Below are 23,501 nucleotides of genomic sequence, written 5' to 3'. Positions count from 1 at the left end.
TTCATTCAATTAAAAAAAATAATACTTTCAGATATTGTATATAAGAATTAAAATGTTTAACTAAAAATCATTACAATAAAAAATGTTTCACACACTTAAAAATAATTAAATGAATATATGTAGAATTACTGTAGAACAAGTTTAGTATAGTTAAAACGTTGATGGTTTATTGAGATATTTACTAAACAAAGTAATAGTTTATTCATTTCAGTTGTGTGTTGTTTTCATTATTAACAGGTGGCTAACTCGTTAACTTGTTGAAGCACGCAATCGAAATAATTATATCCAATTGATAAACTATTGAATTATTTTGTAAAAGGACTTTATTCCTTTATATATCTGTTAAAAGCATAGCAATTTCATAGTGTGATAATATGATGTAAAGTGCAATTACACATTCATTGCGCAATTGGCGCGGTATTGTTTAATAAATTAAAGCGTCCGGTAAGAGTGGCAAAAAGCGGCTTTTTCTAATTTTCCTTTATTAAACCTACACCATAAATACTTGAAGACCATAAGGCTCTCATGCAATCCGACCGATATATTAAAATCTACATATAACACGAATGCAGTGGCCACAATGACCTTTTAATTTAAATATTGAAAATGCTTGGTATTCTTAACGGATAAATTGTGTTCGTAGAAAAACCAAACCGCATGCAAAAACTATTTAAATTAAAAATTCTGCTTAAGATAATGAAACCACTCGACTTCTTCAAAGCAACTATAAATTCATTAATTGAAAACTACAAACGACTGTCATTTCGACGGCTTTTGTGATAAGATTGTTGGTTGGTGAATCTAACTGTGGAATATTACATTTCGAAACTAATCAAGCTTCGAAATTGATCAAGCATAAATTATAACATATGACTTATTGTGTAATTATCACATCTGTCAATGTAAATTATTGTGGGAATAAATCCAGAAATATTTATATTATTTCTGAAATTTGATAGTTTTTTCTACAAAATAAAGTTTTGTGTTATTACTGACTTAAAGAGATTTTTTATTTTTAAATTAATAAAAAAATGTTAGTTGTAAATAAATGCAATACTTATATATGTATGTTACTTGACATAAAACTGTTAAATACTCCGCAATATATGGTATAAATAAACGATATTTGCAAAATACTTGAATGATATTTTACAACCATGAATCTACACATATATGGTATATTGTTCTCTCTTTAATTTAATGTGGACTATACGATACTCTAAACACTGACAAATCTGACGAACTGTCAAAAAGCTTTATTTAAAAAAGTAAGATCAAACCTAAATGTATCATTAATAATAATGATAAATTATGAAAAATTCTTTTTTACTACAGAGTTACAAACGCAACTACAATTATTTGATGACGCATAATAATAATAAAATAATATAATAAAATAAAAAAAATAAAATGAATATACATCCATTTTTAAAAAGGTTGACAATATATTTGTACAAATAAAATTATTTTGTCAAAACCATGTCAAATTATTTCACAAACAAGCTGTCATTAGTTGAGTTCTATTTTAATGACTTCATCATCATCATCAAGGAATTTCATAATCAATTTTTATGTCAACTTTCGACAATTTAAGAGATATGACCAATCTACTGACAGTAGGTAAATTATACAAAGGTAAATAAAATGAAAACATTGTATAAAACAATTAAGTCAAGCAACTTTTAATTTTAGTTACTTATTTTAGTTCAATTATCTTTACATATAACTACTAATAAACATATTTACGCTATTTCTGTAATTTGCTAAAAATGAAAAGAAAGCAAATAAACTATTATATTAAAAAAAAGAATAGATAACATAATTATAGTTGGCACTGACCGTCTAATATCTATGGGCAATTAAACTTAGATACTTTCAAATAAAAGCGACTGATGATAGATATTTGGCATTATCATAAACAACTGTATAGCGTATAACTAATAATTTTTATGCGTTTTTCTGAATAAATATAAAATGAAATCATTTAAACTTATTTCATATTTTATAAATAGAATATATAATAATAAATTAAAATATGAAAATAATATACTTAAGAATATTTATGTTTATCAAATTTAAAACATAATTTCTTTTTAACAAATAAATTAATTAATTTTAATATAATTTTATAAATTAAATTTAAATGAATTTATGTTTATGATAATGATAATTTATTTAAATTAATTTATATGATAATGATAGTGTATTTATGTCTCCTAAGTTAAAGATAATCTCTATGTTATCAATGCCTAAGAGTAGGCATTATGTTCTTTTCAACTCGTGTTCTATTGTCCTTCTCCAAGTGCAGGCTAGAACACCGGGGTGTCGTGCACTGTGTGACTTTTACCACAACAACTGTCGAGCAATATTATCATTCATTCCCTAAAACTGTGATCGATCATATTCTATTTGTATTTTGGTGTACCTTTTATAGATTTTATTTAATTTCTTTGAGACCATAGATTATTACACATATTTTTATTCCTCAAATTCTAGTTGAATGAAAGTAGTTTACATTATTCTATTAACTGAAGTAGTTATGGCGTAATTAACACACGTTGTCAGCATATAACAAGTCTTATAGAAGGGTAAATAGTATTTACTAGTTACGGTATTGACTGTTTGTTAATAATTTTATTACTGCATGTAGTGCTAGAATTAACAGTAGAATTGATCAAATTCATTTCTATTATAAACCTGACCTGAAGGTGAACTCTGCGGACAATGATATCCGAGCCATTACGATAATGGGAAGTTAGCCTTAGTTTTTTCAACTTAATACAATTATTTAAGAATTATTAAGAATTTAATGTAATGTAACTAATTATTTATAGTTCTTACTTCTAAATAATAAACAACACTTACTATGAATTTAAAAGCATTTTAATATTTATTCTTACTACAAATATGTTATCTTTAAAAAACGTTATAAATTTTTGCATACATTACAAATAAGTATTTGTCTAATTCTTTTTCTATTTGGTTTTAGATACTTTTTTCCATTAGTACTATTACAATTTACCCCTATCAAGTTACTCCAATTCTGTTTATTCAGCTATTATTAAATTATCCTCAACAATGTTCATTTATTTTTCTTAAGCCATTTCCTTTTCCTAGCTTCGACGGGTAAAAGGGCTATAGTTTTCCCCTTTTACTCTTTTTTTCTAACGATATTATACACATATCCCAGTTGTTTGTTTTATGCATAGTTCATAGTGAACCTGAATATCTTCAATTGATACTTATAAATCAATGGGTATCATCTACCCATAAGAAAACCCATTTTTTAATATAATTTTGTTTTTGTAAATTACGAAAACTTCGAAATAATTTTTTTTTTGAGAACAAACACATTTTTTTCAAAACAGAAGTAAATATAACTCAAAACCTTCATAATATTAATATACGATTTTTTTAGGCTTATATATAAGTATGTAAATCAGACTTGTTTTCCCTTGTCGCTTGCTTAATATTTTCCCGACATTTTTTAAATCAGACACTGTTTATTCTACAGAGACCTAATATCCCTCAACTAAACAAATACTTAGTGTATATTTTTCGTAGAGTTAACAAATGATTAACAGAAACGTTACGAAAGGTAAACAAATTAAATAACAAATGAGGGCAAAACACACAAAGTATGTTTAATCTGATCACAGTTAGGCATACTGTGCAAGAAAATTAGTTCAAACCCAGATTTAAGATTAAAAACTGCAAATCTGTCCTTTTAGGTTAATATTTTTTGCGCTATTTTTGTCATAAGAAAGAAAGAATGTTGCTCAAAAGGAAGCACTTTTCATAACTATGCAAAACTTTTTTGCCAAAAATAGTTTTTTTTTAAGAAAAAAAATTAGGTTAAAAAATGAAATTCTAAACAAAACAGAAACGAAAATATTCAATATTTATTTAATTTTTGGGTTAATATATTCAATGTCATTGACATCACAAACCAACCACCTAATCGGATCAGCAATTTTTTTCCATAGAAACCCTAAGCAGACATTTCTGATAAGCATGCGAAAATTAAATTTGTTGCTTACTATGAATTTGCTAAATAAATATTCATAAAATACTGTTTATAAATTATGAAAATAGTATAAAATGAAATTTTTAGTTAGAAAACTATTGGAATAAAATAAATTAAAAAAAAAAATAAAATTTTTAATTTGATTAATATACCATGTTTTAGATGTCAAATACAAATATAAAATGAAACAATATGTCGAAGATGTTGAACACAATTACGCTTTTTAAACTCTGACTATAATAAATAATTGTTTTATTTTTATAAAATTAAGACAGAAGAAGAAAAATACATTTGTACGAGTATGCAAATTCCAAATGCGTAATATTTTATTGGAAAATTTTATTTTTTATTTCTCTACACTTCACTAATTTTAATTATCTTAAGTGTTAATTTTAGTTAATTTGTCGTTTTAGGAATGTTTTATCTGCATGAATGTTAATGAATAAAAAATTTTGAAAAGTTGTTAATATTTGTATATTCCTTTCATTTAAATATTATCTTATTCTTCCAATAGATTAATGCAGTCATTACGTTATCGTAAAACCGGTTGATTTCCATTAAGCGTGCATGTTAATATGTTGGTGGTCTTTGTGGCCAATCCACATGCGTTTGCTGAGTCAAACCCAATAAACATTAAAAAAGAAATTTTTTCCTAATCCGACCACCTTTGCATATTACTCTTTATTAACACATCCAAAACTACGTGAGTTCCCATTAAAAGTTTTTTTTTTAACTTTTAAGGAATCCACAAAGAAAGAGACGTCATCTTTTTGTATTTTAATTAAAACGTTTAAATCGTAAAAATTTAAGCTCTGCCAGACAGTAGCGTCAAAGGTTTATATTTTTCAGAAGCGTCAAAAAAACGTGTGAGTCTGCGTTTTAATTGCCATTGGCTTAGACGTTATTGCTTGCAGTTTAAATATATCATCATTAATATAATGATCTCGGCGACCAACAGGTTTACATCTTAGAATGAGTTGTGAACTTTAATATTATATATGACGAAATTGCACGCTTTTAAACACTTTAGTTTTTAGTATATATCATGTTTCAATTTATTAATTTGGTAAAACCATATTCTAAAACGTATATCCATTCTACTCCTCAAACTAAGTTAGCAGGATTTTATTCTGTGTTTCAGCTTTCAGTTTTTTATAACTTTTGTTATCTAATGCCAATTACTCTAACATAAGTATGTGCATTTGTTAAAGATTTTTATTTATATTTTTATTCTATATATTAGATATTTCCTTATTTTTTCGAATAAGAATTTTTTATTATCGAAAATCTTTTATGAGAGCTTTTCTGCAAAGAACACTATATGTATTTTATTTAACACACTTGAGGATCTTTATTTTTTATCCTATTTTTGATTAATAATATTGTTATTATTATAATGTATGGATGCATTTATGCCATAGTATAAATGAACATAACCAACAATTTTGCTGAAAAATAAATACATTATATTTAATTTAATATTATTTACTAAGAATTTAAATACCTACTTTCAAAAAATTGAGTTAACTTTAATAATGCAACTTATATTTTTAGTTTTTTAGTATATAAATTATTATTTATTTAATTATTTATAATTTTTTTGATTTTAAAGTCATTTTGGAAATGTGGTTTAATTACTTTGGTAAATGATATTAAGGATTTTAGGTATAATATTTGTACTTACTATGTATTCAAAATAATATTTATGAATCCAGTTATTCCGGATGTCCCTCTAAATAAATATATGTAATTATTTTAAAATATTTAAAATAACCTATTTTGCGCTAAAACGTTTTATTTATCCCAAAAACAATAAATAATAGATAAATAATTATTTTTATTGCATTACTTACCCTAAATTAACGTGTAAAATCATCAATGATAGAGTTACATTTCATATTTTTTTTGATTAAACGGAAATTATTAAATTGAATTTTCAAAAAGCTTGAACATATATTAATTTAAAAAAAGTAAATACAAATGTCATTAAATATTCCATTAATATTTCATCAGTTTGCTTGCATGCGCTGAATTGCAATGAGGGTGGACTAAAATTTGTACTTTAATGCTTTTAAATAAAGTCACAAACGTATGACTTCGTGGTTAAAGCAATTATAATCTATTGTCCTTAAATGATTTAATCTGTCATTGTAATAAACAAAATATAAATGTAATTGTTAAATAAATATAAGTTGCATTAACGCATTGCGAAATCCATTTTTATATAATATATTAATATTTTATAATGACAAAATCGATCATGTAGTAATAATACTTTTATGTAAATATAAAAAAAACTAATGTTTAATGTTTAAGCTATGGGGACCAATGTGTACAAGAACTACTAAAGGTTAACAAGGCAAGTTTAATGATTTCCTTTTGATTGATCTCAAATGCTTCCCGATAACCATTCTTTAATTTATATTGGTTCGTTTAACATCTTTTCTGTCTTTTACATTAAAACTTTTTAGATTAACTATATGACATTATTAACTATATTACCATGTATTACATGGTATCATTTTTTCGAAGGTGCTGACTATAGAAGAGATTTTGCACTCAAAAATAGAGTGCAGTCTTCACCTATTTTATTTGCTTGTGTTTTAGGTGTTTTTACAAAATCAAATCATTTTGAAAACTTAAGTGTATCAAGAACATTTATTTAAATCCACATTCAATTAATACCTTCCCAATTCCCAATGCATTTCAGAGGTAGAGGTAGATCTCTGTCACTTCTAGAATAATAATATAAAAATATTTGACTTACAAAAACTTGTCTAACTCGCGTCTTTGTAGATATATATTAAAAAAATAAAAAATTAAATAGATCTTATAACAACAATGTGATCTGAACCAGATTATTTAACCATTAAAATTAAGAGGTAGAGAACAGTAGTGAATTGTAAAAACAAAATTTTTATGTTATTTTTAATTAATTAAATTTTTGGCCACCATACAGCATTTTTGAGTATTGTCAAATAAATACCCATCATCAGTAATCTTGAAATTATTTTTTATATTTAATAAGAAATAACCAAGTGTTCAACTTATACCCTGCTAAATTTGAAAACTATTAAAGTGTTAATATCACAATGATATTATATAAAAATAAACGAACTTCTTAAAAGTAATCATTGAATATATGACAATTATTATGAAATATAAAAATATACTTGATAAGAACTATGACAGTATGTCAATAAATTTATTATCATTGGATGACACTTGAAGTTTAGAAAAAATGCTGTCATTGATTATATCGAATTTTAACGCAAATGACTTTAATGATATAACCTTTTACATGTTTAATATACTTTACTTTTTAATATAATTTGTTTTTTTTTTTCAATTCAAATATTTAAGCTATGGTTTCAGTCTAGAAATAGTAAATACTCGGACGAGTATTGTGAACATTTGAAAGTTGTGGACTTTAGCTACTGCTCCAGGCAATAAAAGTAATATTTTTATTATTGAGAGCCAAGCATAAAATGAAATCATTTGTTAAGTTATAGGATTGGAGTCAATAGCTGCGTGAGAGCTTGCATTGTCACAATGAAAAGTAAAGCGGCAATTTAGATTGTTTTTTCTTTCTTCATGAATGACTTGCGGTAAACAAATTATTATGTACCGATCAGCATTAAGAGTTCTTCGACCTTTTGACTCAAAAGTCACTTTAGCCACATGACTTAAATTAGCGAATAAAAAAGCAATAATTTTCTTTTCAAACACTTCTGTTGGTTTCGGTTCATTTTAGAACACCCAAACAGATGATTGGCGTTTAGTTCAGTTTCATCACCTGCAACGATACTGTAGATATTGTTTGAAGTACCTGGATTACGAGTTTTTTTTTTATGTTTTTAGCTTTATATACACTATACACCATTTGACATGAACATATTTTGAACCTCCGTCGAATTGTGTGGTATCTTGCGGGCATAAACCTTTTTTATAGCTAAATCTGCATGCAAAATTGTTTGTATACGACTCCTACCAGTGTGCAAGGATGACTCAATCTCACTGTAAGTTACATGCCGATCAGTCTCAATCATGTTGTGAACAGCATCGATGTTGTCTGCAACAACAGCAGTTCGTGTACGGCCTTCGCAAAATTTATTACTGTATGTAGCACGACCACAGTTGAAATATGCAAAGCAATTATAAATTGTAGCTAGCGATGGCGCTTTATCACTTAAAGCCACACGAAGTCGTTCCAAGCATTGTTGTTGAGTTAATCCATATTTAAAATCATAAAAAATCATCCTTCGAAAACCTTCACGAATAATTTTCATTTTTTCACAAGACCGTTTTTCTTTTTTATTTTGTTGAGCATTTAATAATCGAATCGAGCTAGGCAAAATGAGTTCTGTCATCGAGAGTTACAATAAAAAATACGAATGCGAATGCGAATATTTTGAATATCGGATAGATATTTCGTAAACAAAATATTCTGTCATATCCTAAAAAATTTTACATATGTTTCAGCCGTGCAGTGATTGAAATTGAAATGTCCCATAAATTTGCATTTGATATAACAAATGATTTCAATATAGAGGGCTTCTTTTTTAGGGTTGTGTTACTTATGTGCTGTGACGGACTTCTTTTTTTTTGAATAGAAGCCAAAAAAAAAGTACCATTGTTTATACCGCAAACATTCGTCCGAAAAAAATATTAAAACTCTTCACTTTTCTACCTGATAGGGATGGGGTTGAGCAAATAACTGTTTGCAAATTTTCTAATTCTGGGAAAAGGACACCTTTTTAATTTAAGTCCTGTATTGTTATCTGCGCAGAAGTTATTGCATAACATCTGAATATCTAAATATCTGCAACGTGCTGTCTTCGTTAAGGCCGACAGAATTTTTGGTGTATTAGAAAATTTCAATCTCATTCACAGCATGTGGCAGCTGATAAAATCAAACGTTTGCGTGCATGTGTTTCACTTGAGAATATTTAAAATCAGTATTCAAAACAGTGGTTAAACATATGAGAATCGATTTTTCAATTTTGCAAATTACTTTGTCACTTATCGAGTGTAACATTTAAACTGTGAAGAGAATGGTTTCCATCGTATGTGAACAGAAGATACACACTCGGATACAATCTACAATATATAAAAAAAGTCCCTTTCACACATAATAATACTTAAAGAAAAAAATATTTAATGAACTGTAAATAGATAATCTTGATGAATATATAGCATTATTATTAATTAAAACTATTGTACTATCATATTTCTTTTTAAATATCTAATCTTATCATCGTTATTATAGTAGTATTTTATTTGTTCATGAGCGTTATTGTCTTTTACTGACCTTTCATTTACAAAAAAAAAATTTACTTGCAGTAAAAAATATGCAATATTGCGTCCACTTAAGTACACCATTGTCCTGCCTAAGCAACCACTTTTTTGTGTTAAAGATAAGTATCATATTTCGGTCTCTAAATGATCTTTTGTTTATGTATTTTTTATATGTGAGATCAGTTACATGAAGTAAGAACATTGTACTAGTAGTTATAACAAATATTGATCATTCTGAAAAATGCCATCAATATTAATTTAAACTATTGAGTTCCTTTCAAATGAATTACTGCGATTCCCCTCCTTCACTTTTAGTCGTTAATTATGTAGAATATATTCGACAAAAAAAAACAAACTGATTCATGTATTGTGTTTACTATTATGGTTTCAATTTCCCATTTTGTATAATTTCTCAAAAAAAAAATGTTAAACGAATGGACATAATTGATGTTTTTTAATTGATGGAATGAATCTGAAATATTTTATAATTGTATAAAATTAATTTAAGTCGATAATTATATCAAAATTTAAGAAAAATTAAAATTAATTTAATTTTTGGCAATATACAAATAAGTAATAACTATTTAATATACATTTTAAATTAAATAGATTTTTAACGTTTGTTTTGATGAATAAAACTAAATTCTTAATATAAACTATGGTTTTCAAAAGAGAGGTATTTCGAACAGTAGTAAATTACAACAATAAAATTTTATTATTTTTATAATTAATTGAATTTTTGGCTGACTTTACAGCTGTTTCGAGTAAAATTATTTCGTTGCCTGCCTAGAGGACATTATTTTATTTACAAAAAGTCTTTCACAACAAATTTATTGTTTTATATTGTAAAGGTTTATCCATTTCGTGTCCCTGATTTCTCAGCACGACGTTAGTGACATATGTTGAACAGTACTGTCATCTAAAGCATTATTTCTTTCATCTAAGTTTTACTATTTGACAACTTAAATCGTTTAACAACCGATGAATGTGGTAAAATTATAAAAATTTACAACAAACATAGTGAAGATCCTTTGTAGTTAATTTTCTTTAGTGATAAGCCTTAATTTTCGCTTAATGAATATCTAAACAAACAGAATTGTCTCATTTCGAGTGCTATAAATGCGCACATAACTCTCGAAAAACCATGACATCCACAGAATGTTACTGTGTACTGTATGGTACTTATTTACAAATGATGACGACGGGTCATAAATCGTCAATTCTGATCGCACATGATTACCAATTTTTTGGAGTGAAACTAAAAATGGGGATGTGTTAAATAAATAACTAGTTTTAAGAGGACGGTGTGACAAGCCAAACAGAAATTTTATTTCTGCGTGATTTGTACATTAACATATATAACATTTTGGTAATGTGAATTAGCCATCAACATCTTACAATTTGTGTGACTACTTAGAGAATCGTGTTTAAGACAATTCTTAAACCCTTAATATTTAAAAATGAACATCCATCAAGTTATGTGCGATCCATTGTCAGCTATATCTGAAGGACTACAACAAAAAAGAGAGTTTGATTAATTGGGTGCTTAACTATAGTTAATTTATTATTAACTATAACGATTGAAAAAAAAAAATGAAAAATTTTTTAAAAGTCATAACATTTGAAAACTTCATACATTAAGACTGAAAAGTTTTCGGAAATTCTCATTTAAAATTCGCGCGCTGTATATTTTTCGATATTTTAAGTTTATGTAGTTTGGCAGCACTGTCCTTAATTACTATGCAAAAAATGAGCGCGATCTGTCAGACAGTTCGTTTACGGCAGCTGTTGAAACCAGTTCACCTCAGTAGTGCGTTGCGAAATGTCTTCGACGGTCGTACGACCGTCCTGAAAGGCTTTGTACCACTCATAAACTTGAGTTTTCGATAAAACTGATTCCCCATAAGCCTTTTGTAGCATTCGCAACGATTCTGCACACGAAATTTCGTTCGAAACACAAAATTTGATGCAAACTCTTTGTTCAATATTTTTTTCCATTGTTTTTTTCGCAACGCACTACTGAGGTGAACTGGTTTCAACAGCTGCCGAAAACGAACTGTCTGACAGATCGCGCTCATTTTTGGCATAGTAATTAAGGACAGTGCTGCCAAACTACATAAACTTAAAATATCGAAAAATATACAGCGCGCGAATTTTAAATGAGAATTTCCGAAAACTTTTCGGTCTTAATGTATGTTAGGTTAGGTTATACCGGGGGTCCCTGGAGGATCCACTTAGGCCATTGTGTTACCGTATATGTAGGAAAAAGAAAACTTAATGAATTTAGTAAATAAAATTATTGTAAATCATATAATTTATATTATATGTAATATATAATATAAATATATATTTTATAATATATATGTATTATATAATATATTTTTTATATAATATATATATTATATTTTATATAATACATATATTTCATTATTTATTTATTTGTTGCTTTAAAAAACTATAAAACTTAAAAAAAAATTTATTTTTTTATTTATATTTAACGATTTTATTATATAAAATATAAATTCACTAGTATCGTTAAATTGCCGGGTGTTACTACAATCAAATATCGTTTGAAGTTCACAACGGAATCTAACCTTCATTCAATTATTATTATGAAGAGTAATTAATGGTAAAATAATATTTTATCTAAGGACAGCTGTTTCATATGATATTTTTTATATATCAAATTTTTTTAATGTTTAAGAATTGCAGTTAGTTTAATTGGCCCACCAATGAATTAACAACAATCACTGACCGCCAAAGCCTATTTCAGAGACATGATATCTCGTTGATCATACTAAAGAGTATTTGTTTATATCCGCTTGTTAAAGCACTTGTAATTGATTATCTACACCGTCATTTTATGGGTACAAATTTCATATAAAATGCAAGATTGTGTTGTTTTTCTAGAGGAGGGGGGGGGACTTTTACGATAATGTAAAATATGCTCTACTCAACCCTTATCCTCGCTGACACGCGCTTTCCACTGTTTTTTTATCGCCTATTTCAACTTCAACAGTGACTTTCAGTTTTTTATTTGTTTGTTTGTTTTATTGTTTATATACTGAATTGTTTTTTCCGGATAAAGTGTTGCATTTTTGTTCCCAAAGCAAAAAAATACACGTGTGTCACGCGTTTGCCATTTCAGTTTTTGTTTTTTGTTTTTTTTTTTAACAGTGCACTCAGATATGTTACTTGCTCACCTTACTTGCTCAGTTATTGTGGTAAAAACATGCCTTCAAAATATAAGTACCATACATACTTATATTTCTTAAAAGCTACAGGCTATCTTTCGAAAATATGTTCCAAATGAAGTGAATATTCAAAAGTGCTTCGAGTATGTAAAGCATGTCATTTTCATTTTCCTTGTAAAAACGAAGGAAATAATTGGCAAAGTGGCTGATATGAAGTATGCAAATTCAACGCTAAGTATATAGTACGAGAATAAAAGATATTATGTGTTTGAACAAACTTATATGCCTGCAAAAATTGAGCATTATGTGCAAGAAAAACAAAATTTGCCTGCGCTTTTTATATAAAATTTTTTTAACACAATGCATTTTTTTTAATATTTTCCCCTTTAAAAAAATCTTAATGTGCCGATTTTGGGCATGAACAAACACATTTTGTTTGTTTCCCTCGGCACTGTTTGTTGAGGCTATTTATTATAAATTTTTTTAACTGATTTAAGAAATTTGCACTGACAAGGATTAAATTATTTTGATATATATTGCATTATGTTTTTGTTTACTCATCATTAATTTCATTATTTGTGTGGCATATTTTCGGTATAAATTTAACGCTTATCAGTTTTAGTTAAATATGTACCAAAAACCTCATTTTCTTCATTCGAATACAATTTTCTTTTGGCTGTTCATATGCGTACACAATGTATAGAATACAATATTATAACATTTACAATTTAGAATATGAGCAGTAATGAAACGTGCCAGAGTCATAATTTTCGTCTTCAGACGCATAAATTCATATGTAAATTTATGTTCTCAAGTGTTTATATTTTAATTTAAAAACGAAGCTGGCCGATCACAGCTTGAAACATTTAAAATACGCACTCTTCTTCCTTATCACTCTTAATTGAAGTGAACCCTTAAATAAATATTATGTAAAATCTCTGATTAATGTACGTGACAAACAACGGATTAGAATATATATTTTTTTCTTTTTCTTTACGGTTTTGAATTGATGTTGTTGTGGTTGTGGCATTAGTGAAAATATATAAACATTTAAATCGGTTCAAGTACAAAACATTTTTGTAAAATATTTTTTTATTTATGCAACATATTTTTATTTTCTCTTTCTGCTACTAATTTTGAGCAACTCATCACTGTCCAGTTTAAAATCCATAATAACAATATAAAATGTTGATATCAGTATTTAATTGTACTGTCATGTCATGCGTACATTGAAAGATAAATTGTAGAATTATAATTATATACATATGAAATTAAAGTTTGCTTTTGGTATACATATATTTAAAAAACCGTTTTAGGGTCCAGTTTTGTTTGTCTCAACAAGATCCATTTTTCTATAAATAAAATAAAAATAACATCTGGTACATATTCTTCGCATATTGAGTAGTGACAAACTAAGTATGACTGTCCAAATCTGGACGGAAATAAGTTAAATTCAACAAATAATTTAAAGCGGTTGCAACACATGTTCATGACCTGGTACTTTTCCAAAAACTACTTTGCATGATATACTACTAGTATGTGCAATATGATGTATATGATCTTACGGTAAATAATATTCAAATCTTTCGCGTCCCTCTTATGTATACGTTTTATATTTTTTTAATAATATGAACTGCAAGTAATATCAAAGGGAGATTTATATAAATATTTTTAAAACAGCTTAACATACTCTTTACTCTATAAAGAAAAAAAACAAAAAATTTATCAAAATGTTTGTAATGCCGTAAAAAAAAACATGGGAGATCTTGTAAACGTTGTATATATGCATTCTTGAACACTTTGACTAGACGAAGTCATTGGGCATTGTCAGTTTGTCTTTTAGTTTATTCTATTAATTTCTGGGCTTATTGAATTAAAATTCGAATTCGACCAAGTTAAATCAACAAATCAATTAGCGCCACTAAAAAATAATTGCCGTTTATAAAGTGAACTACTAGGTCCTTCGTTCTTATAGATAAATTAATATGTGAATGTAATGAGAATCCCGTCAAAAAACGATCTTTAGTAAATATGAAGTTAATACAAATTGCAGATTAGGTTAAGTTGCATTGATTGCGCGTTATGTATTAATCCTGTGGTTATATACACTAGTTGCTAATAGATCTCTTTGAGTGCCTGAAAACAAGAAGTAAGTAAATACGTAATAGTTGGTGATGAACATAACTATCTATGTAAAAAGTAATAAAGCTTTGGCAAAATCGAAACTTATTATAAGTATTCATTTGAATTTTTATATATATATAAAGTATATATATATAAAGTATTCATATAAATTTGTATACTAAAAAAAATTTTTTTTATATACCAAACACCAAATTTAGATTTCACATCAGATCAGATAAAAACAGTTCAATAACAAAAATCAAAACTTATAAATACTGACATTTTAAAATTAACAAAAAAATTTAAATTCATATTCTCTTAACTAAAAGCCTTCAGAAAGTCTTTGTATACATTTCAAAAACAAATTCATTCATATGTCATCTACTTTAATTCCAAAATGAAATCATTTAAAAAAAGTGCAAAATTTGAGATGTATTAATTATCATATCGGATGTTAAAAAATCTGACAGCTTGAAAGCAGATTAAAAATGAAGTTTGTCAATGAAATGTTTATAATGTGCATATTATATTTAATCGATTTAACGGAAAGAAAAAAAATTTGAAATTCTTAAAATTTCATTCTATTCACATTTATTATTATTATTAAGACATAATAAAAAAACAAAAACCTGTGTAATTTTAAATTCTTTGTATAGGGTATTAAAATATCTGCATTTCATATATATATGTATATATTTAAAGCATAACTATGGAACTATATATTTTTTACGCATATATAATGATGCTCCTAATAAGAAATTAATCTCATCGCTTGCCTCTCTTTAAAATTTAGCAAATAGACTTTTCAAGAGTAAGCTTTCACATCTATCGTCATAATACTAAACTGTTATAACTACCTTTTCTTTTATATTTAAAAATTAAATGGTTATTTGACACTGGAGTATATCAGCTTCTCACTCTATAGCAAAATTACAGCATGATTTTGTGTATTGCTCTTATATCTATCGACTTTAATATTATTTTTGATGTTCGACCTTAAATAAAATATATTATTTATATCTATACCTAATACCCCATAAGAACTCTTTAGACCCAAGATGCACGCTATGCAATACTGGAGAAAAGGAAGATGTACACCATTTCCTTAGTAAATGTTCAATTGTGATGGAGTTGTAATGGGTGCACTATTTCGGAAAACCAACGTTAGCCATAAACGAGTCAAGAAGGTTGCACATCAATGGTGAAAACTGGCATATTTTGTCGATGAATGTGAAAATGGCAATTCGTTATAGAGAAAATATTATATTAATTATATTAATATTATAAAATTCAAAAATTCATATTCATCACTTATTATTACGATTATTATTAAAATTTTTTGTTTAAACGATTAATATTATTTTTCTTTTGTAATAACTTGTCTGTATCTACATTATTTCGGTGTGCGGACAGGAAAAAGATAATCGCTAAAAAAGATGAAATTTTGTTTTACACAAATGTTTGTTATATTATAATTTCGATAAGATCGCATTAATTCTTTGCTTTGCTCTCCTTCATCTAAATACCTTCCATTTCCAAGTTGAAACTGAATGAATCATAAACTAAGGCACACGCACATAAGGTGATGTGCTTTATAGTCATTTAGGTTCGGTTTTGAAGCTCTCTGTTCACCTTTAAACGATTATACTGTATTCAAATCGGACTAAATACATTTTTGAATATTATAACTAATTTGTATATTCATTGTTGTTTTATCTTCTCATTTCAGGTTGAATATGAAGACGGTCTTCCACAGTCCATATGTTCACTATGTGCTAGTAAATTTTCTATGATACGCAAATTTCGACTGAAATCTTTAAAGAGTAAGGAAAGCTTAAAATTAAAAAAAAATGAAAAGGAACAACAAATAAAGTTGCAACAAAAAGAAATGCCACTGAATATACCAGCCGAGCTCGATATCAGTAACGATTTAATTAACGATAATTACGGTCAGCCATTATCTGAAGTGGAACTTTTCGAAACAACACCATGGAATTCGTCAGATACATCTTTGATGGATAATGATACCTCTAAAACGGAAGTGGTGGTGGCGGTGAATAATGAATGCTATTTAGATACTTTTAATGTTGTTGAAGGACTGAACAAAGCTTGTCCAAAAGATAACATTGATTTAAGCATTAAGTCAAATATTGATGAAGAATCATTGCTGGACACTCAAAACGTTTACCAAAAGGCTATTGATGCCAAAACATTAGATAATACTTCTGACCAATCAAAAGCAATAACTGAAATTGTAACAACAGCCACCACTTTTGAATCTTCGAAAACTAAGATTAACGAATTTAACATAATGAATGCAATATCACAGGAAAAGCAATGCGTGTCCACATCGGCAGACGCCAATGCAATTAACGTTAATAAAGAAATTAATGACATTGAACAAGAACAAAATGCAAGTATTATAAATAAAGAAACTCAGGTTGATTTTAATGAAATTCAGCAAAACGTAAAGATAGTGAAAAGACATGAAAACACTTTTAAAGCAGAGCATGAAGTAGATGATAATATTGATAAAAAAGATCACAGGTATGATGACAAAAAAAATGCTAAGTCATTGAATAGCATTATCGAATATATGCCTCCAACATCAAATAAAGTTATGACTAATCAATTATCCGAAGAGTTAAGTATACTAAAAACTATACAACATACCACCGAATCAAATATTAATAGAACCTCAACTCAAACAAATCAAAGTGTACATACACTAACCTGCCTAACAAAAGCAGCTCTTAAAGAATACTCCTCACCTGAATGTACTATATCACGTCTTCATTTAAGATGTCGCAGAAAAACTGTACATGAAGAAATTACAAGGGGAACTAAAATGACTAATGAAAAGAGAGCCAGGAGAGGCAGTAAACATCCGTTTGAGGAAACAAATTCTAATTTAGAATCTACCACACGGTTAGAGATACAACGTTCATTGAGCGATTTCTCTAAGCTAGTGCCAATAACTGTGACTGAAACAATAGATAATGAAACCAAAAACAATAATTTTTACGGAAGTTATAATGAATTGAATTTAACCGTGGGAAAGAACTGCAAAAAACCAGCAAAAAGAAAGAGTTGTGAAGTTGGGAAAAAGCGTAATTCGATTAGAGATTGTTATGTGCGCTTACAAAAAATAAAGACGGATAACAAATCAATACTTATTGCTGAAACTGAAACCTGGTCAGAACCCACAACATATTTGAAAAATGAAACTAGTTTAAGAATTAATGAAAATATTGAAATAAAATGTAAAGAAGAATATTTACAGAAAAATATTGTAAATGGTGTTGAAAAACTGAAATTGGATAATAAATCGGACTTAATTGAAGAATGTAGTCCAAGTAAAAAATACAAGTCTATTGAAGATGTTGAAGATAGTGAGTTAGGAGAATGTCCAAAAGAAGTAAATACACATGAGAATAAAATTAATGGCAATAATGAAAAACGTAGTACTGTTAAAACATGTTTTAACAATATGCTAAAACAACATGAAGAACCTGCAGTTCCGCTAAACAAACATGAGTCTAATGCAGTTCCATTAAATCAGCATGAGGAGAACTCAGTTCCAATAAACGAATATAAATTAAATTCAGCTCCGTTAAACAAACATGAGTCAAATTCACTTTCATTTAACGAAATTGAGGCGAATTCAATTCCGTTTAACGAGTATGACGAGAATTTAGTTCGATTAAATAAACATGACGCGAACACAATTATATTAAGCGAATATGATGGACATTCAGTGTCTTTAAAAGGACCTGAGGCTTATTCAATTTCATTAAACGGAAATGAGACAAATTCAGTTCCATTAAATAAACATGATACGAATTTAGTTTCATTAAATGAACAAGGAACGACTTCAGTTCTGTTAGATGAACACGAGTCAAATCTAGTTTCATTGATTAAACAAGATACGAATTCTAATTCATTAAACAAACACGAGTCAAAAATGGTTACATTGAATGAACATGAATCATGTTCAGTGTCTTTAAAACACGAAGAGAATTCAGTTCTATTAAACGAACAACAGTCAAATACAGCACCATTAAAAGAACATCAGGCGAATTCAGTTTCATTAAATGAATATGCGCCAACAATTCCAGTAAACGAACTTGAGGCGAATTTAGTTCCACTAAATGAACATGAGGCGAATTTAGTTCCATTGAATGAACATGAGTCGACTTCACCTCTATTAATAAAACATAAAACAGAATGCATCGAAAAAGAAATACCCGAAGTAGTTAAAAGTAAAAGTAATGTAGAAAGTATACTAATTACTTCTAACGAAATTGTTCTCAATAATAACAACACTGTGGCACAGCCTGTTTCACAAAAAGTTCGTTTAATTCTCCAACGAAAACGGGGAGCTCGATACAAATGTCGTAGTACTGTTGAAGAAGATTCAAAAATATTAAAAGAAACTGTTGTTCGCAGAAGTAGAAGGCAAGAACTCAAAAAGCAAGTGCAAGAAACTGATTTATATGAAGATTTGATACAGCCTAGTGAAGTTGCCGTTGAGAAGTCCATAACCTACACACATGAAGCTAAAAAAAAATTTAATTTAAGTCCGTGTAAAAGTATGGTGGTACCAGCAGAAAGTAGTGTTACAGTAACTCCAATTCACTCACCGAGTAATAAGACATTAGCCTTTGATGAATTATATAAAGAAAATTGTGCGAATGATTCCAATAAAATCCAAAACGTAAATAAAACGCCAAAAGAACTTATTGTAAAAGTACCATTAAGTGTTTTAACAGAAGATTTTCAACGAAGTTGTACAATCAGACATTCAGATAATGATGAATCAGAATCATTTGCGGGAAGCAGAAATTACGTATATCTACATGAAGCTCAATTTAAAAACAGCAAGTCGAATGGCAGCGCTAATGAGAAACCAACGACCACAACAACAGAAAATTTTTGCATAAGTGCTCCAGCAGACTGCTCCGATACTGCTGGAGCACATATTACAACAGAGAAATCAATCAGCAGAGTCCTAAACAATGAATGCCATGTATCCAATGATTCTAATAATTTGTCAGCAAAATCAAATGAATTGCTCTCGCCGCTACCCTGTAGTCCTGGTAATTGCAGTAGCAGTGACGATCTTGAAGTTTCATATCAGAGTAGTATAAGTAATAAAGCAGACATTAATACATCTTCTGCAGATAGTATGGAATCTTTTGATAATGTATCTAGCAATGATGGGTCTTGTGCAATAAAAGCGTCCTCAAAAATTCATGATTTCATTAATGAATTCCAAACGAATTGTATTGATGCGTCTGAAATTGATTCACCTGAGCAATCATTGAGTACACATGTTTTGTATGATTCAAAAGGAGACGAAACTGAAAATGTCACATTTTCAAATTCAATACAACAGGATATACCAACGGCCCTAAGTGACACAAATCTGAATGAAATGCAAGACGTGGAAAACACACTTAATGGCATTTTAAATGAAATGCAAGACCAGCATATATACACACCTGTGTCATCGCATACGGATGACTTCTTCAATCAATCAGTATATTCACCATTATCTGATGCACAAGTTACGCCGGCGCATAGTTCATATGCGAATAGTCCGACCGGTAGTACTGCTGCAGAAACATATGCAGTAAACTCCCAAGCTGTAGAGAGTGTAACAACTCCTAATGAAGAACATAAAAGTTCAAATATTTTTGAAAGCAATTTCCCTACCTATAATGAATGCTTCACCGAAGATAGTACCCAATCGGAGTTAATTGGTTTTCAAAATGATATACCTTGTTTTGAGAATATTGAATTATCATCAAATACAAATACTACAACAAATACACCTGTTCACAATTCGGAAAGGGAATTAGTTTATAAAAATGGATTATATCATTCCGAAAATGGCATTGGAAATATAAGTTTAAACAGTACTGGTGAATTAAATTGCACAGATATTGCCTCAGATGTAGAACAAGATTGTACTACAAGCGCAGAAGCGTTCTCACCTGGTTTGCAAGAAGTAAACACGGGTTTTATTGAAGGTGCAGAAAAAGAATACGTTTTAGATAATACATCTGTACAAGTGAATCAAATATTGAATGAGTTTGACCAACCAGATAAAAACTCAATAGTACATACAAAGGAAGAAGCACAAGAGCAACAAATTGATCATCAACGAATTCCAGAATCTCAAGTGACTCAACAAGTTGAGCAACAGCAGTACCAACAACAGCCACTTCTTCATCAACAACAACCCCAACATTCACAACATTCGCCACAACATCAACCCCAACATTCACAACATTCACCACAACATCAACCCCAACATCAATCCCAACATCAACCTCACCAGCAACTTCAACAGCAACCTCACCAGCAGCTACACCACATACGGCAAATATCGCAACAACAATTTCAACATCAACCATTTCAGAATGTGCAACAATTGCAACCATCGCCGCCAATGTTGCGAATGCAAATGGATAATGTGCCAATATCATCAGCAGATTCTATGGCAGGCATTTGTAAGCCAATGATGACTCAACTAGTTAATAGTGGCATGAACAAAGTATTGATGCCACAGCCTTCACAAACGGAATTAGTTGGGCAAAATTTGCCCAGTAACGCTAAGATACAACTGATTACTTTGTCCAACGGAACAACCGCAGCAATCGCACAAATACCACAAAATACTACACAAAATACGCAATTAAATACAAATGCCTTGAATATTGGAAATGGTAATGCACGTCTTAATCTCTATACAACATTAACTCCGCATGGCATACAATGGGCAGCACCTGCAGTTGCCAACACTATGAATCCACTCGCAAGACAAGCAACTGGCAACAACACAACTACATATTATATCAATGCTAATTTATATCAACACAATTTAATAGCCAGAAACACAATACATAACCCAGTGCATGGTCCACATCTAGCACAAGGTTCACATTTACTACAATCTCCACATCCAGCACTTGCTACTCAACCAACACAACATCCTCTTAGTAGTACTCTAAATGCACCCACAAGTACTGCAACTACAGTCCGTACTCAAGTGCTGTCTGAACGGGAAAAGAGTTCAGTTGATGCGAATGAGAACTACATTGAAGGCATGCAAAATCAGCCTATTATGATTGTAATACCGCACACCAATGCTGCCTCAGGCACAAACTCAACGCAACTATATCCGGTAAATAATGAGCTAAGTACATTAAGATTAGCACCTCAGACGCAACAAACAGTTTTACTACAGACATCACCGCTACGTAATACCAACTCTACACAATTCATAACCACGCCTGTTAACTCACCGTCCTCCAATCACAACAGTCAGAAAACATTGTCCCAACAACAAATGCAACAGCAACAAATGTTACAAGAACAAATAAAAATACAACTGCAACAACAACAAATTCAGCAACAGCAACAGCACCAGCACCAACAACAACAGCAAAAACAAGAACATTTACTAGAACAATCAAAACAACAACGCCAACAAAAAGCACAAAAGCAACAACAACCAAAACAACGTCAAACCAGAAAGAATGCAAAGATGCGTTGCGAGCCACAACAACAACAACAGCAGCAACAACAGCAGCAGCAGCAGCAACAACAAGAAACACAAGTAAAAGAGGAAAGCGAGCAAAAACAGAAAGTTAATCTTACGTGCCGTTTTTGCCATAAGCGTGTAAAATTTACTAATAATCTGGACTACAGCAAGCACATCATCGACACGCATCCCGCTGAAAATCCATTTAATTGTCCCCATTGTCCTATGCATTTTACGCGACGTGCTAAACAGCAACAACATTTGCGGGAAGCGCACGGCTCGAATCGCTTCCAATGCGCTCAGTGTAATGAGAGCTTTTGTGCTCAACGTAAATTAGATTTGCATTTGCAACGTTATCATGCGCCAGAATCATTGCCACAACACCAGCAACAACAGCAGCAGCAACACCAGCAACAACACCAGCAACAACAACAGCAGCAACAACATCTGTATGAACAAACGCAGCAGAATGCAACGTGGCAGCAAGATACCTCAAGTTCACAACAGTCGCTAGTGCACGTGGAAGATGTTCATCTGCATGTCAGTGAAGAGAGTAAAGGTACCTACAATATTTTTGTATCTTGTATCCTTAAATATGAAATTACCGTTTTTGAATATAAAAATAATTGGCAAACTTTTAATTTAGTAATCGATATAATCGACCCTTGATATCAGCACAATTTTGCCACTTTGCTGTTTATTGTAGTTACGATATCTGCTTCAGTAATTGGTTATTGAAATTGTTCCCACGAAGTGACCAGCTGAATGAATTCGGTAGAGGCGAGGATCTTTTTGCTAAAGTCTGCAGAAGACAAAGAAGAGTTTAGCTTAACCACCAACATTACTGCTGGTTATACTTACTTACTTACTGGCATAATTTTAATACGGTTGCATATAGAATGTATATTTCTTATCTTTAATTCGATGACAGTACAGATCTCCTATCAATGATGTGGGCGTACTTTTTTTTGCAAGAATTAAAAGAATGAAGCAACAGAGGCCAGTTATCGTGAGCTTATCTAGCAAACGTTGTAGTGCGATATTTTTTCAATTTATTTTCGTTGTAGTTTTTGCCCTCTGAGGTTGTCATAAAGAAAATACAAAGACTTTTTAGAAATATCGTCACGAAAAAGTGTTTGTTTGGCGATTTGCATTCATAGTGCACTTGCTGCAGATAAAATATTAGCTAAGTAAAGTATTTCCTTCCCTCTTATTTGTATGGTTCGTTCTTCTTAAATGCAAGGCACCGACGTCATTGTTGTTGCATAAAATTTAAAATTCTTTGTTGGTCTCAAGAATAAAAAAG

The 23,501-nt window shown here is 29.5% G+C and overlaps 1 protein-coding gene across 4 annotated transcripts in view; it reads left to right on the top strand.

Annotated features, from left to right (window-relative positions):
* LOC119684113 (serine-rich adhesin for platelets) overlaps positions 1-23,501 on the top strand; it is a 123,626-nt gene that overhangs the window by 87,127 nt on the left and 12,998 nt on the right. For all 4 annotated transcript variants that reach the window (XM_038098069.1, XM_038098068.1, XM_038098067.1 and 1 more), the window contains exon 2: positions 16,373-22,754. In XM_038098069.1, the coding sequence (XP_037953997.1) occupies positions 16,373-22,754 (6,382 nt within the window). The remainder of the gene's footprint in view (positions 1-16,372; positions 22,755-23,501) is intronic.

Source organism: Teleopsis dalmanni, chromosome 2 (assembly GCF_002237135.1).
Source record: "Teleopsis dalmanni isolate 2A chromosome 2, ASM223713v2, whole genome shotgun sequence".
Lineage (NCBI taxonomy): Eukaryota > Metazoa > Arthropoda > Insecta > Diptera > Diopsidae > Teleopsis > Teleopsis dalmanni.
The sequence above is the reverse complement of the archived record's forward strand: the minus strand, read 5'-3'. Positions and strand labels throughout refer to the sequence as shown.